General features: G+C 46.8%; 2 protein-coding genes across 3 annotated transcripts; one reads left to right on the forward strand and one right to left on the reverse strand.

The window, feature by feature from the left end:
• Positions 1-638: 638 nt before the first annotated feature.
• Positions 639-3,492, reverse strand: THAP11 (THAP domain containing 11). The gene has a single exon (XM_057376371.1). It carries the CDS (start codon positions 3,490-3,492, stop codon positions 2,755-2,757), a length of 738 nt encoding a protein of 245 aa, XP_057232354.1. The 3' UTR covers positions 639-2,754.
• CENPT (centromere protein T) lies at positions 3,413-15,947 on the forward strand. Of its 2 annotated transcripts, none has more exons than XM_057376351.1 (13): positions 3,413-3,478; positions 4,363-4,489; positions 4,985-5,078; positions 5,253-5,386; positions 6,095-6,128; positions 7,251-7,393; positions 7,853-8,281; positions 8,958-9,134; positions 9,457-9,660; positions 11,612-11,702; positions 12,518-12,682; positions 13,435-13,539; positions 15,239-15,939. In XM_057376351.1, the coding sequence occupies exons 2-13, from the start codon at positions 4,465-4,467 to the stop codon at positions 15,360-15,362; spliced, it is 1,725 nt and encodes a 574-aa protein (XP_057232334.1). In that variant the 5' UTR covers positions 3,413-3,478; positions 4,363-4,464; the 3' UTR covers positions 15,363-15,939. The 2 variants fall into 2 exon arrangements, with proteins under 2 accessions (XP_057232334.1, XP_057232333.1); XM_057376350.1 differs by lacking the exon at positions 3,413-3,478 and adding an exon at positions 3,491-3,817 and having other exon boundaries at positions 15,239-15,947.
• The last annotated feature ends 1,057 nt before the right edge of the window (positions 15,948-17,004 follow it).

Raw genomic sequence — 17,004 nt, forward strand, 5'->3', positions numbered from 1 at the left:
CTCCTTTGTATACTCTGTTACAGCTTTAAATACTTCCTATACTATGGTGCCCAAATCTGCTCCCAGGACTCGAGACGAGGCTGCACCAACACAGAGCAGGGTGGGACTGTCACCTCCCCATCCTGCAGCTTCATTTAACAGTCCCAGTTCATCCCCAAAAATGTGATGGTTGAAGCACAGCTGAAAATTTTTTGCTGCCTATATTTGCTTGAGACTCATAGCTCTAAACCAATCTGAAACCAGGAACTTTGGGAAGTGGAATTACAAGTTCTAAGAGCACTAGGCTGGTTCATGGGAGGCCATGCCTCCTTCTTCCTCCAGCAAGCATCAGATAGAAGAGTCGTGCTGCGGGAATTCCTGTGGGAAGYCTGGYTCTCTGCTCAGATCCCTCCTGGTTMCACAGACAGCACCCTGTGACTGAYTGCTCATCAAAACRGCTCCAGCCTCTGCATAGGCAGTGTGTGTTACACTGAACTGACCTCAAACTCCTTTTCCTCACCCTACACAAAAGTAAAGACATTCCCACTGCTCCAGATATGGAGTTCACAAGGAATAAAAGTATGTTACGAAAGAGAAGAAAAACTACAGCCACAAATCTTTCACAAACACATATCTACACCACAAGGAGACAGAAAACGTAAGAAAACAAAATATACTTTATTAAAATTAAGCATGTTAGCACCTCAGTGTAACCTGGAGAAGTCAAACAGTCCAGCAGGTAACCAGTCCAGCAAGGCCGAATGGCTGAACATCCTGAAGTGCATCCCAATGGTAGAAAAAGTACCACGACTGTCACGACATGCAYGTTCTCAACAAGCTCAGATGCACAACCAGCCTCGTTTGCAAGGCGGGATGTTGTGCTGCCTACTGTCTTGATGGGAGCATCTAGAGCTGCTGGACCAATCACATATGTTAGATTTGATGGTGGAGCAGGTATCTGCTTGTCCTACAAAAAAAAAACAAAAAAAAAACCAACAAAAACAAACCCAAAACAACAAGCCAAACCAACCAAACAAAAAAATTGCTGCTAACTTGACTCGCAGAAAAATCAGTATAGCACAGAGCTGGAGAGCTACATATCAGATTGGAGAATAAATTAAACTGAAGTAACGGGAAGTACTTAGTACATGGATAGACATGTAGTATCCTTACAGTTGACCATCCAACTTGGCACACACATTAATAAAAAAATGACCCATGCATCACATAGCAGGCTGTGACAACCTGGAGCTGAACCGCCTTCAGGATCTACAGAGAAACCTCTGGCTACAAAACCCCATGGTGCCCTTTTGTTCGCTCACACACAGTGTTGAAGCTGATGGTTGTAAAGCTACATTAGCCAGTGTTACAAAGATTACATAATTTCAAACTAAAGATACTTTTTACATTTAGAAAATACCTATATAAAATTTAGTAAAAGTGACATCCCAATCTACCGAGTGCGGTGCACTCTGGTTCCAGAAGGATCTCACAGACCCAGGGAGCACCTGGGAATTCCTCCCTTGAAGGTGAATATGGGCACACTGTGTTGAAGTGCCTTTTGTTCTCAACATCCATTGTCATCGCCCATCGCCACAGGGCCGTGCCAGGGCACCAAATACTCTCCTTCTCCTCTTCCTCCAAATTGCTGAGGGATCTGTTCAACCATCTAGGCTGGCAGTGCTTAACCAAGCCAAACCCATGGCTTTGCTACCCTCACACCACCCTCTTTCTAGCCAACGTTGATTTGGTTTCCTGTAGCAGAAAGTGAAGGGACTGATGCTGGCTAGAAACAGAAACTACACAATCATTCCACATAGATTTGTTACAATACTCTTAAATCTTGGTTTAGAACACACAAGCAGGTTTTAGTATGGTCTTGCCTAATGTACAGATTATTAGTCATGCCAACTAGTTTAGGATTAGACAGCAAAGGTTTGCAACCACTGCAGGTAAAGTCACTTCTGTTTCATCCTGGTTCTCTGAACGAAAGCCAAGGATTAAAATTCCAATGTGTTACAAAGCCTCCATTTCATCAGAGGGAGTATAAACCAACGAGACAAAYGACAGCTGTCAAATGCCACCGGGTTCTTTGTACCAGACTGTAAATCCTTACTGGTGTCAAGAGCATGGAGACGTCTGTAACCAATATGCACACGCTGTGGAGAAAGCAGAAACTACATGGTACAAGAACACTCTTTAATCTGGGGGTTCTGCCACACTAGGAACAGCAGTCTTTTATGGCATCAGTAATTTACTGAAGAAACACATCACCCTGAGAGGGTTTCCTAAAGCTTTCCTCCGYTGAGCGAGGCTGAACGCGACATCACCGACCATTCCTATGATGGGTACAATGCCCACAGCAGTCGGACACGCCTTCTCCAGGGTAGTGTTGCTGTTACCTCACTTGACACAGAGCGAGTTTATTTGCTGAAAACTGATACCCTACGTCCACTTAGTGATGACTTGGGTCCCATCCACGCTACGAGCAGCGCGTTCTGACACTGCCGGCACAGAGTGGCTTTGATGGGTCCTGTGTGAGGTGACACCGGGGGTAATACRGAGGTGATAACGGGGCTGGGCAGCGAGCTGATCCAGTCCAGGCAGGGGAATCCGTTGGCGAGGCCTTGCCCGGCTGGGGGCTGCCGTGGCGTGGGCTGAGCCGGACACCGGGAGGCCGCGGTCCATCCCTCCTCTGCTCTGCCCGGCACCGCACCGAGGGCGGCGGAGGCTCCGGGACGGAGAGCCCCGCGCCGGGCCGGGCCCCRGSAGCCCTCAGAGGCCGTGGCGTTTGCGGGTGCCGGCGCTGGCGGCGTGGAGCAGCCGGTCCTTCTCGCGGATCTCCTCGCGGAGCTGGGCCTCGGCCAGGCGCAGGCGGCGGATGCTGCCCTTCATCTCCTTCATCTTCACCTCCAGCAGCGCGATGATGTCGCGCTGCTCGTTCAGCTTCCTCAGCAGCTCCTCCGACGTGGTGCCCGACGACAGCGAGTACGAGTGATCGGGAGGGCCGCCCTCCACCGGGCTCTCCTCCCCCGCCGCCGCCGCCGCCGCCGCCGGTACCGGCACCGGCAGCCGCACGGGGCTGGGCCCGATGGTGGCGGCGGCCCCGAGCTCCACCTGCACCGTCAGGTCGATGGGCTTCACGTCCTCGGCCGCGCCCCCTGCAGGGGCCTCGGTGGCGGCCGCGGGGCCCTGCGGGGCGGCGGCGGCGGCGGCGGCGGGGCGGGGGCGCCGGGCCCGCTGAGCCTTGCGCTCGTTGACGCCGCGCAGCGGGAAGATGGTGGGGACCCGCACCAGGTAGGACTTGCGGCCGCCCTGGAAGTGCTCGCTGCAGACGCGGTGGCCCGTGGTGGGCTGGAAGGTGCTGAAGCAGCCGCTGACGCCCGCCCGGGAGACGTTCTTGAGCCAGAGGCGCCGCAGCTCCTCGTCCTTGGGGAAGGTGTAGAAGTGGAGCGCCTTGTCGCGGTGCGAGTTGTTGTAGCAGCCCGGTACGCAGCAGGTGAAGCCCGGCATGGCCTCGCGGGGCGGGGGGACACCCGCGGCGAGCGGGGCGAGCGGCCCCGCCGAACTACAGCTCCCACAAGGCCCGCGCGGCCTCTCGCCGCCGCCGCCGCCGCCGCCCCGGAACTACGCGGACCACAATGCACCGCKCCGCCGGCGGAACTACCCGCCCCACACTGCGCTGCGGCCCCTCCCGGCGCGCGCGCGCATCTCGCGAGAGGCCGCGGGACGCGGGAGGTTCGCGGCCGTTACCGGTGCGACCATGGCCGAGCGGCGAACCCGGGCCCGGGCCGGCCTCAGGCGCAGCGGCCGCCACAACGCGCAGGCGGCGGCCCAGGTGCCCCAAGGGATCCGGGAGACAGGGACGGACAGAGGGAAGGAGGGAGGAAAAGCAAGAAGGGAGGAAAGCCGCTCTCGGGATCGAGCATCCCGTGGGGCTCGCCCGGCGCCGCCCGTCCGGTCGCTGTCGGTGTGAGACACAAACGAGACCCCTGAAGCAGGAGCGGAGRGCGCTCCCTCACCCTTGTTCGCCTTTGCTTGTGGAAAATGGGCCTGGCTTCGGCGCTTGCCGAGTAGCCCGCAGCTCGGAGGATTTAGGTCGCGGCTGTKCTTCGAGGCTGCTCAAGATTTCGTCCACGGGTGGGTTTTGCGATTGGAACCTACCTGGATGATACCCCGAGCTGAATTGTCTCTCGCCCACACTTGAAGTGCCACCAGTGTCAAAAAGCCAACACGCGCAATTTCTCTTTGGAATTTGGAAAAAGTTTGCTGTCAGCTGGCTTAGGTTGTTATTAGAAGATGGATAGTGCATACTTTTGATCTTGGTATCTTAACTAATGAAAATCCTAGTTTTGAATTGCTTGTCTCTTGATTTCCCTCTAGACTGGATCAAGTCTAGAAAACAAGAGTCATTCTGTCAGAAGCACCGTGGCAAATCAGAGACTGGCAGTGTTCCCTGATCTCAAAAATGGCACACCACGGCTTATGCTCAAGAGAGTCATGCAGAACCGTAAGTGGCTTTTTTTCAGGAGAGCTGAGAACAGAAAGGCAATGTTTTGGTGGAGCTGAGAAAATGGGTTGTTCCCTGGTAGCTCATTATCCTTTCCCTGTTACACAGAACAGAAATCAGACCATTGTATGAGTGGTTTAGGTAACAGAGGAATCACTGCAGGGCAGCTGAATGTTGAGAGACCAGGYCTTGTGCTGGTGAGATCAGAGCTCTGAAGATCCTCTTCAAAACACTCTTACCGTGGTGATTGAGCACATAACCTTGGCTGTAGGACCGGGTGTGAGCTATAGAGRCATGTTCTGCTGCAGTGTAGGGAGCCCCCATGCTGCCATCTGTTGGCTTTGTCATTGCCAGCCTTCCCAGGAGTAAACCCCAGTTTTCACCAGGTCTTTATTTTAATCAATTGATAAATGTCATTTACAGCCTATAGCGTAGATGTGGCACTGCTGCATTTTGGTGCTCTTGCTGTATTGAAATGTTCTGGTTTGTTGGCAGAACCCCAAGTTTCACCTCTGGCACCTCAGATACCTAACAGTGAAGACACGGAAGAAGCTCATTCTGAGGTCCCATCTAAGAGGGTTTCCAGCATGTAAGTAGGKKTTTTTTTTTAATAATTYTCAYTTTCATTACACTGCCAGGTATAGCTGCAGTTCCTGTGATGGGATTGGGAACACAACTTCCCTGTTTGTATTTCAGTAATCAGAATTGSAATTGTCAGGTGGGATTATCAAAAATGCCTCTCCATCTTGGTTTGTGTTGGTAGGGGAGAATTGCAACTGCCAGATGTTGCTCCTGAGGGCACGTTTGTCACTGTGTTCCACATGGGAAAGAGGAGAAAGAAAGTCAGCATTTCTGAATTTGAGAGAGCAGCAGAGAGACGACTTCTCCAGAGCCAAGGTAAGGCTGCAGTGAAGAATTATCTTGTTCAGTGTTGCATAGTCAGAAGGTTCTCACCTGCTCAGATCAGTTGTTAGGAGCTGCCCAGCTGGGCAGCTGTAGGTTTGGAATATGCAACATCTCATGCAAAGGGAATAATGGATAAAGTGAAAGTCCCCATCCTATCAAATGTAAAATAAAGCTTTTTAARCCAAACTGTTATTATGTTACAATATTTTCTGCTGTTGCAATTCTGTTATGAGCAAGTTATGTTACTGCTCTCCAGATCTGCTTTAGAATTTTTGGGACTYTGTGAGYAGAACAGGTTTGAGTTCCAGTTTCATCAAGAGTCCATGGAATAGTTATTTGTGCTTCTAAAGCTCCACATATGTTTGGGCTGGTTTACTGAAGGGTGGTTGTGACTGAGGCCCAAGCCTAATCTTGCTATTAATGTGGTAAAATCACTAAATCTGAGGCTATATGCCATGGTAAATTTTCATTGAAAGAACTATTTTCTTACCCTTTCAGAAATTACTTATTAGATTTCTAATAAGCAGTTCTGAAATGTAGACAAGAAATAGTGAAGTGAACCTGTCATCTGATCCTGTTTGCACCGAAGTGACTTTTGAGGACTGTAGCATGACTGGCTCTGAAAAGAGGAAGATCCATTTTTGTGTTCCTGTAGCTTGTTGTGTAATTTCTCAACTAATGTGCCATCAACTTTTCTAGCTCAGTCAACGATGGACAACACAATGATGACTCGGTGAGTTTAACCTAAAATGTTTCCTGGCTGTCCTAAGTATGGTCACGTCTGAAGTGGTGAAGAACAGTGCAGATCCCTGGGTTCATGGTAGAAACCAGTGTAGCAATAACACAGTCATCTGCTCCTCTGCTGATGGAATTTGAAGGTGTTGCACCACACACCTTTTGATTTTCAGACACTGTGGCTCTGCACTGTATGCCTGGGTTGGTCTAGCTTGTATTGCTACTATTGCTCCTCTTTTTACTTGTTAGGATCATTCCTTTCCTTCCTTTTGTTCTCATGCTGCCAACAATAAATCAGCACACACAATATACCTTAGAATATTATCCCTGCCTGTTAATAGTCTTATCACATCAGTTGCATCTATGCAGTATTTTCTGGACTTGAAAAACTTTTTAGTGAGTCAAAGAACTTACTTTCCTAATGACCCTGGCCAAAATCAGCACATTATTTCACTTTTCCCACTGCAGCCCATGCCTGGGGTGCCATGCAAGATGCTTCTTGGGGCTGCATTCTGTACTTCTGTCTTKGAACCGTCTGAACCCCTTTTTAAATTGGGTTTCCTGGAGAGAGGGACAGGAGGTCATTGAGCATGGTCAGTCTCCAGGGTGAAAAACACCTACAGTGAGAAACATTTTTTCCTGTGCTTTGGAGCTATCTGCTCCCATCTCAAAATAGTATGTTGGTTGCTGTACTTTGCTGAGAGTATTGATACTAAGTAGCTTCTTAAACTTGTTCTTAAACTTGTTTGGAAGTCCTCTTACYACCCCACTGTCATCTAGAGTATGTCTTTATTCTCAAACATTTGTTTTCCCTTTTTGTATTTTTTGTTATTTAAATATTTTAAAATTTCTGACTCTYTTGTCAGCTATAGTGTTGCAGTGTCGCAGGGAGGTTATAAATCAGTCTGTTTCTTGGTCTCTGTGATACTTGTCCTGATGTTGGGTAATACTATGAAAATGAACAATTTGTTTAAAGGCTGGCATATAATCTTCAAGGTTTTCTTGGGGAAGTTTCTCTTAGCTCTGCAAWATGTGTCATTGTTACTGCCATCATGTCTGTATTCTGAGTGTAAATGGGAGTGTGTGATTTTGACAAATTAKTTCTTCCCTCCTTTTACAGATCCCTTCGTATGTCTGTGGGTTCCTTGATGGCCCCAGACCCTGTTGAAAAGAGAGGCTTGCTCCGGAGGCCAAAAAACCGCAAGGCTGTTGACGTGCAAGCTTTTGAAGGCGGAGTGGAGCAGAACCTGCTAAAAAGCAAAGGTTTCTTTTGTGTTGTGACTTCTCTTTTGGGAGGCAGGGCCTTACATAAGAGGGCTTCTAGAAGCAATTACTGAAGTGTGGCCTGTATTTTACAATTTAAAATGCTGACGCATTTGCAGAAATAGAGTGGGATTTGGAAAGCAAGATTAGAATGAGACCTTTGTAGTTMCTTTGATTCTATGCACTTAAATATGTGTTTTGCCCAGTATGGTGATTTAAACCACAGGAATTGTTTGAGATTATCTTCATCTGTGGGTACTGAGGTCTCTATAGTTTTGGTGGGGAAAGATGAGGGCACTGAAGTGGGATCATACAGTTTCAGTGTTTGATCTATTGAGGATGAGTAAAAATTGGTTGAATGACTTAAATTTTGAATTGTACAAGTCCTGGTAGTAAAGTATGTCCCAATGAGCTCGAATGGTTTTTCACATAAAATTTGTYTGAAAACTTCCTAAACAGGACAGAACTATCTTGTGGACTCACTATCTGCATCTGGAATTCAAACAAGCATCCTGACAAATGATGCAGAAGTCATGATGAATAGCACAGAACTCTTTGTTCAGTCCCAGCTGGATGAACAGAGCCAAGATAAACTTTCTGCTCTTGAACCGCAGCTGTCGGATTCGAAAACTTCAGCACAGAAGAGCAAAATTTCTGATGCAGATCAAGAGGATGCAAGACTGGAGGGCATGGTATCCAGTGTGGGCACAAACGAGGGAGGGACCCAAAGATATTCCAAGAACTCAAGCCTTGATCATGAGCAYGTTGACAGAATGACTCATGTATCTCCAGAAACACCTACAAAACRGCAAGAAAGTGAACAAGATCATTCCCRACAGAGTAACCCAAAGGAGCAGGTTTCTGTTTCTGAAGAGAAGATGGCTGGCAGTGAGTACTATGGGTTAAGGCTTAGGCTTAGCAGGTATTATCTGAAGTCACAGAGTGGTTGAGGTAGAAAGGGAACTCAAGGTTATTTTCTCCATCCTCTCTGCTCTGGTAGGGCCACATAAAGCAGGTTGACCAGCAGCCTGAATAGTCAATAGCTCATGTTTTTAAACATGAGCAAGTCATGTGGCTGTATATTTCTTACCCTGCCTGCCAGAGGCTTGTCCAGGATAGTTGAAACCACTCTAGGCTCTTTTCTATTTCTAATGCAATATATAATTTACAAAATTCTTTATTCAGAAAAATGGAGGAAATGAGGAGGAGAATCTGAGCATATAATCCAGGTATTGGTAGACTTTAGGGAAAATAAATTGGTATTTCACACAATCACCAAAACTGAGAATAGCCATAGAGATGGCAGATRTGGAGGAGCTCTGCTTACTGTAAGTGGAATTCTTTCATCAGGATCTGATGTACCCCAAATTAGGTGGCTGTGGAGCAAACACAGGAAAAGTTGGGCATTTCTCAGCTGTAAAGGGAACTGATCTGCTTTTCTTATTTACAGCTTATGGCTGAGTTTACTTATCACAAATAAATTCCAGTGGTGGTTAACTGTCTGCTSGTGGTTGGTTGGTGGTTTTTTTGTGGGTGAAATGTATGATAGAATTTTTTATTTTAGCTGCAGAACATGGTGCAAGCGCTGGATATTCTGAACATTTGGAGAAGAATCTGACTGAACAAGCCGAATTGCAGATAGCTGCAGCACAGGACAGCAGAGGTGAAACAGAAGTGGTTCCTTCAGCAGRAGAGGAACTGGCTGAAGGCAGCATTGGAGCCCATGGCTCTCCTGGAGCTGGTGAGGACAACTCTAATGCTGACAGCTCTCTCTACCAAAGACTTCTCATGCTGCATGACTGGTATCAGTGCTAAGACAGAGACTTAACTTACTTTGCATTCTGCCATTTGGGCTAATTACTGGGGAAATAGAAAACCACTTTTATCCTTTTAAGCTGGAAGACTGCATTTTATTTAAAGGAAAACCAGAATTGTACTGGCAGTGGTSTTTAGAAATGTATAATTACAGCAGRTATCTTTGATTAAAATTTACTAGTGGAAGTTCCAGAATCAGGCAAACATACTTGTTTCAGCACTTTGTTTTTCCTGTTTTGAAAATCTAGAATATGAGATTACCAGAGGTATTGGAGCTGAAAATSTGGACAGGCAATTTCATGCCTCTTCCCCACTTGAAAAACCAGGGATGACTCCATTAAATGAAACTGATGAACAAGGAGATGAACTAGAAGATCAGGCTATCATGCTTGAGTTGGATGATTCAGTGGAAGAGCCTGCTGGAGATGAAGCTGAACCCCCTCCAAGTCAAGGTAAGGCACTATTGCAGCACTAACAGAAGGGAGTTGGAGAATTTTTTCCTCTTACATTGAAGAACAACAGAGGTTAATAATGTTACAGTTTAGTCTGTCAGATAGTCCAGGGGAAACTATTGGCTGCTGTTTCTAGRGCCAGTTTCTTACTGGCTCATCAGGTGCTTCAGAGACCAAGATCGTCTTGTACTTTCTGAGGTGAAGATAATGGAAGTCCACAAAACAGTGGACTTATACAATGACACAGGGATATCCTCCATTCTATTCTTCATTCCTTCCTGATTCCTAATTTCATGGCCATTTTTTAATGTCTTACCATTGAACTGGTGTTTCCACAGCTGTTTATGTGACTCCAGACTTGAAACCTGATWTAGAACCCTGTATTTTGTACGTGTAGTTACAGGTTTCCTTTCGAGGTAACAAAAGGAGCAGACTGGCTTTCCAGAAAGCTGAGAGGAAGTGCCTGCTTCTAAACAGTTCTGTATYAGTTTGCCCCAAAAGTGCTGATGCTTTTTGGAAGAATGAATACATCAGACTGAGTTCTTTGATCAAGGCCATGTTTGAGAATGCCCAGAGTGTATTTTAGTGATGTCTTTTCGAACTGGTCTTATTCTTTAGAATAGCAATACATCTTGAAGTATAAAGCTGAACAAAGGACATCCTAAAATCCCATTGSTAGGATTTTGGGCATATTCAGCTGTAATGAGAATATCAATGTCTGTGTAWTTGTGTAGTGTGCACAAGGAACAGTTGAATTGATAGCCACAAGGAAAGCTGTAGGTGTTTGTAGGGTGTCTACAGTTCTGTCAACATGCTTATTTTGTACACAGCTGTATGAAGAGGTRGAAAKATCTGGCTGCAGATCTCTGCTKATAGGRTKRRACAGTAAGAGTAGCAACATACAGGTCTCATTGGACAAGAAGAGGAAGAAAAGAGGAAAAAATTGTGTCCTCCTGTCATAAATCTCACCTTAGAAACCTCAGCATAACCAGTCCMTTTCCCTACATCCTGCTCTCTGCCCCTCCAGTGCACAGAAATGTTTATTCAGAATAAGCTAATGCAGAAGCTAATGCAGGCAACCGCAGTAGTTCGCCCAGCCCTGCTTTCTCTGAGAGATTTCTGACCCTTTGAGCTGGGGAGTTCAACTCTCAGTAGTACCTGAAGCTTCTGGTAGCTGGTCTTGGCTTCTCTAACAGGACAGGTGTCCAAGCCCTTAAAASGATCTTTGGGAAGTTGACACCATTGCCAGATAGGCTGGATTTCTRRGCTGCACTCAGCTTCCAAGGGAAGCTATTGRGCAAGAAGCTGTGYGTGATTACTCCTCTTCCAGACAGGAAGCTGCTCAGCATTTCTGTTGACATTGCTTTCTTTCCTGCTCTTGCTTGTTAAGAAGTGAAGAAGTACAAGAGTGAAGTTAGACGATGCAGATTAGACTTGSAGGAAACTGCTATTGGTAGTTCACAGGASAGAAAAGGTGAGATGCTGATTTACAGGAGCATTACCTGGAGGGAGTCATGAAAATCTGCAAACAGGGAGAAGTTTTTAGTCTGGCCCTTGTAATGTGATTCTGTAGCTCAGCTTGTCCCTTTGCTCAGGAGAATTTGCCAGTGGCTTAGCAAAACGACAGAGGGAGCTTGTAGACTTTGAAGTTCTCTCTGGTTAAAAAGGCTGTGGCTTTGTGGCAACCTAAGTTAAGCCAGCCATTGTCCCCTGCAGCCTGGCAGCCAGCACAGGGAGCCAAGGGAGCCACCAGCCAGTGTGGCAGGACCTGTGGGGGTGGCACAGCCACAGGCAACAGCAGTGCTGGCTCAGGGTGCTGTGGGGACACAGCCAGAGCAGGCAGTGTGACACCAGCCCAGGCATGTGGGGAGGTGGCTGGGTTTCTGTCTGCTGCAGCAGCACTGCTTGCTGCAGGAAGAGACATCAGTTCCTCAAGTACTTGTTTCCCCAGAGGTTTCCATGAAGACTCCTGCGTTTGTCCGTGTTCCAGCCCACAACCCCCTACTGTCAACTACRCATGTTGCAAAGTCTGCTGCTCCCAGGTAAGCCTAAGCCATGTCCAGCAGTGGTCTGGCAGAAATGGGGCTGGGGAGAGCAGAGCCCAGCTTTGCCAGCTGTGGGGGCAGCTGCTACATGGAGTGAGCAGTGCTGAAGGCTTTGGTTCTTTCACTGCTGTAGCAACTGAGTRAAGAGTGAATTGAGTGCATGTCAGTGCTCTCCCAGAGCAGGTCCGATGCCTTGAGGCTTTCTAGTGAACATGCTTGTAACACTGTCTTGTGCTGAAGGCCAAAACTTTCTGTATATTTTACAATTGATAAGCCACTCTGGAGCCATAGACTCCAGTATGGGAGGCAGAGGCCCTTGCAGAAGAGGGGGAATTACAGGTGGCAAGATACTGACCACATAGAATGACATATTTGTATTGACTGCAGAAGCCTAAAGCTGTGTGCAGTTGCCATGTACTGACTGTAAAATGAAGCTCTCCTAGAGGCAGAAAGTGACCTCTGCATTACTCCAAATTTGTTAGCATTTGCACCCTCTTCACTCGAAATTTGGTGAAGCCATATGCTTCATCAGAACCATTAGCAGTGGGTCCTTGGGAATAGGAGGAATTTTCTAGCTCGTGGCTCTAGATCTTTGTTTAGCAAAGCAATAAGCCTGGATTACTTCTCTCAAGGCCATGATGCCACATGTTTGTAAACTGCCCTGTGGGGGTATGAGGGAGAAAGAATTAATAGCTCGAGGTAATTCTTATACGTTCCAGTTCTGCCTAGGGTTTCTTCAAACTGAGCCTGGTGTTCTCTGCCTCTCTCCAGCCTTGTTCATTCAATGCATGAATTTTCAATTTCCCTCTAAGGTCTCCCCTGAAGCTGCTGCAGCCTAAGGCAGTTCCCAAGAGATTGGGAACATCCCAGAAGAAACCMCATGAGCCTCAATTACCAAGAAGTTTGATAAAGGAGATATTTAGCCATTTTGTTAAAATGCCAGTGACCAGAGATGCRTTCAAAATTGTTGAAAAATGGTAAGTAGCAACAAACTGCTCTTTCCATTATTTTTAGTACTGGGGTATTTTTCTTTCTTTTCTCTCCTGAAGTAATAAATCTGTTTGGAGTGCTRCTGACAAGTTCACAGCCCTCCCTCTTCAGATGGAAAGAATCTTGGGAGGCCTGATAAAAATGGACAGAAATGTGCCAAGTGCTTTGGGCTGCCATGTGGGTATCTGATTCATCAAGCATCTGGGTTTTGTCCCAACAAATTGTACCAGTCAGTCTTCTCACTATCAATTTCCATGGACAGGATAGTTCTGGGCAATGATCATTGTGCTGGGCACAGTGAAGGTRTCTCAGCTGTGCAGTGTTCCAYTGGAATCCGGGTTTCTCAGCTTTTTGAATCCTCAGACCATGTTACCTTCATGAACAAAATCTGTGGATTGTTCAAACGGTGTCATTGCAGCAGCCAATAGTCTGACCTTCAGTGCTGATTTCTCTCTCACTGGTATCAACTCCTGTTCCTGCATGTGTGGGAAGTTTGGGAAAGGTTCAGATTGTCAGATGTGCAGCTGTTTCACATCTGTCTTGGCAGTGAAGTTCCAGGGAGCCTGGGCTGAGAAGCCGAGTTTTGTGGGCTGGAGAGTTTCTTCTTTCCCAGTTTTCCCTGGCAGGCTCTGACCTGCACAACGAGCAGCTCTAGTGCAATTTGYCCTGCAGAAATGGTTGAGTAGCTGTGTTCACATGCTTCAGTCTGGTTTGATTTCCCTCCTCATTCCTCCCTCAGCTGTGAGAGATACTTCARGCAGCTGAGCAATGATCTGGAAGCTTACGCCAGCCATGCAGGGAGGAAGACAGTGGAGGTGGCTGACCTGGAAGTTCTCATGAGAAGGTAATGGAAGGGTTSTTATTAATCTGCAGTAGGTGTGGTGATGCTTTGATGGCCCAGTAACACCTGGTTGTTGCCAGGGTGTGCACAGCAATAAGTGTTTGCACAGAAGTGTGCGATCTTGGGATTTACTCTGCATGAGGCCCCTTCTGTCCCAGGAGAAATTCCTGGACTTGGGTTTTCCACTTGCTGGTGGTGGTGGAGAGGCAAGAGGAAGTAGTGAGGAGTTGAGAGGGCAAGAGTCATCTGAGGAATCAAGAAGAGAGGGCTTTGTGTAAGGGTGAAGCAGCAATATCTGGAAAATGAGTAGAAAAAGAGAAGTGGCTAAGAGGGAGGCTGGACTGTACCATTTGTGTCCTCAAGTGATCTCTTTGCTAAAAGTGTCGGCAACTGACACCGAGCATTTTCACATGTCCTGCTGTCTGTTTTGGTGACTYGCTCTTCCAAACAAAATACTCCTCTTCCTGCTGCTGCACAAGCTGACACTTGGGATCCAAACTGAGGTTTGGACAGTTCCTCTCCGGAGCAGGAGAAGGAGCCTCTGGCCAGGGCTGGCTTCTCCTTAGAGCAATATTCCTGGACAGCAGCCTGGAACAGCTGTTCAGTTGYTCTCAGAGCTGCCTCACTGGTGCTGTGTCCTGTGAATTCCCCCAGCTGCCCCATCTCCTGCCTGAATTTACTTTGTTTTGTGACCAAAACACAGAGGATTTATTCTTGGTTTGGAAACCCTCTGCAAAACSGTGAGGCCTGAAGCAATCCACCATTTAAAGTCCTTACCCTGGGTTGTTGTTCTTGATCTCCACTGGAGGAGTTTCAAATGTGATGTTAAAGTCACCTGAGGAATAGTGCAGGGCACTATGACATTGGCTTTGCATGGGCCTCTGTAGGTAGAACTGCTGYTTAAAAAGAATAATCTRTTSCTGTCCTGATCCAGAGATTTCATTTTCCCACCTGACAGGTGTGTGCTGAGGTTGGTATGARCAGTCAAKAGGCATGRTGGGTTAGTTGGCCTGGTTTGATGATTCCACGCACTTGTTGTTTCCCCTCTTTCTAGCTGTGTTTTTGCCTTTACTGCCTCTTAAAGAGATCAGGAATTATTGCTGGCTCACACATAAGAACAGTATTTCTGTTCCTTCCACATGGAGAGTGTGAATAAATGCTGYACTTTTTTCTTTCAACAAAACTGGGAGATGCTGTTTTTTTCAGGCCAGTCAGCTAAATGGTRTACTGGAAAACTACATGGCCTACACAGTTGGCAAATGGCAACCATCTCTSAGTTGTGACTGTWAAAAAATCTGGGTACTATTTCCTTYTGTCACGTCGTTCYGTGCACATYTTCAAATGGTAGAATTTATCCCATGGTAGGTGGATTGTGAATTTAAAAAGCAGTGAGCCTCTACTTTGGTCCTGATCAATATAGATGGATATCCCCATGGTAAACAGTGGGAAGCTCTGTGGGAAATTGGTCTGCAGGAACCCTCTGGGTCTGCTCTGCTGTGTGGGCAATCCCAGCATTGCCCCATGCTCAGGACCTGAGAAACTGCCTCCAAACATGGGGCTGGAGCTGTTTGTCACAAGCAGACAGAGYATTTCAGCTCTTAAATGCAAAAACATCACTGCAAGAAAGCTTTACTCTGATACCAAGTGGAAACACATTTCAGTAACATCTCTTGTTTCTCCTCTGCACTCTCTCTGGACAAAGACAAGGGCTGGTGACAGACAAGATGCCGTTGCATGTGCTGATAGAGCGTTACCTCCCTCTGGAGTACMGGAAGCTCCTGATTCCAGTTGCTGTGAGTGGAAATAAAGTGATCCCCAGCAAGTGAAGGTGCAGTGAAGGCCCCTGTGGATGGAAAGACAGCCTTCTCCCAGGGACTGGCTGCTGATTGTTCCTTGTCACTGCTCCAGGTGATGCTTTTCCACACATAACCAGCCAGCAGTTATGTTCAAGGACTGATTGATGTTCTGAGTGGAAGCTGGTTGTGCTGTGGTTGTCACACCACCCTTCTGGGTCTCACCAGCCTTCATTACAAATAATTTGACTATCCTTATTTTTTAATGTAACCTATGAATACTTGTTCAGCTCTGATAAATAAAATGTTACATGTATTTTGTGTAATGCCAATGAGCTGAGAGTCTCCTGCACTGTGATATTTAAATTGTTCCTAACAGGCAATTTAGCTGTGCTAAATGATTGGTGCTCTTCACGCCAACCAGGTGTTTGTGTTGGACACGCCTGTGTGGTTTCTGTTGCTCTGCTCCCAGTGGGAGCCATGGTGCCCCTTTGTTTTCCCTTGGTATTTTTGAACAGGCAGTTGCTGCATGGAGGAGCTGCTCCATGCTGTGCTCCCCTTGTGCTCCTCACAACAGGGAGAGAAAGCAGAACTCTTGTGTATGATTGTACTGCTCACAGTGRATCTAAACCACACTAGGAATGAGGTCTGAAGCAGCAAAGGATTGTAAAACTTTTTAAAAAGTTCAGAAGCTGGAAAAGAGTAATTCCTGTCACATGTACCAGTTTTGGAGGGATGGAGATGGGTACTGAATTTTCTCCTCAATGTCCTTCTGGKGAGTCAGCGTGCCATGAGTTGTTTCTCCCCATCCTGAGTCTGTCCTAAATCCCACTGCAAGTATGGATTCTTCTCTCTGGGTTTTGCTGTGTGTGCAGTATAGCTTCCTAAAACTGCAGCCAAATGGCACAATTCAGAGGAACTCCTGGAAATCCAACCCAGCTCTTGGCAGCAGCACTTGGAAGTTAAATAGGTTTTGCACAACACTAAAGGACACAATGAGCAATAGACTTAAAATCASTTCAGCAGGCAGTGCCAATCTTAAGGGCAGGCATTTTTCAAGGTTTRKKTTTTTTTTTAAATAGAATTCCATTAATACAACAAAGAGCATTTTTTGCTGGTAGAATGTGACTGAAGTGTTGGAAAGAAAAGGGTCCTTTGAGAAGCTCTGTTGGGAGCAGTGCATGTCTGCATGTCCTGCATGGATGGGATTCCCTTCTCCAGGGTGTGTCAGAGTTCACTTCTCATGAGAAGGTGCAACTTCATGAGGGAAGGAATGGGAGGGACAGTGGGTTTGGATGTTCCACTGGAATTCTTCAACTCAACGGAGCCTTTTCCTTGGACTGGGTGTATTTCAAACAGTCGATACCTGTTTGGCCATTTGGAGTCTCAGAGGTCATAACTTGTATAAAACTTTGGCTTGTAAAGATATATAAATATATATTAAAACTGTCTAATTTAAATATATAAAGTCTAAATATATAACCATATAAATATTCTGTCAAGTAAGGAAAGATGATATTATCAAGGGAGCCTTGTGTCAGACCTGTAACTTCAGTTGCTGGGAGCGTTGTTTAGTCAGTCCAAGAAACTGCAGCTCTTGCCTTAAGTAATTCTCCAGTTGCTCGGACAATCATGGCTTTGGAATGATGACGAGGGCCTGTTTATTGCTATGGAG

Source organism: Malurus melanocephalus, unplaced genomic scaffold, assembly GCF_030028575.1.
Source record: "Malurus melanocephalus ecotype Western Australia unplaced genomic scaffold, MMel_1.1 scaffold_278, whole genome shotgun sequence".
NCBI lineage: Eukaryota > Metazoa > Chordata > Aves > Passeriformes > Maluridae > Malurus > Malurus melanocephalus.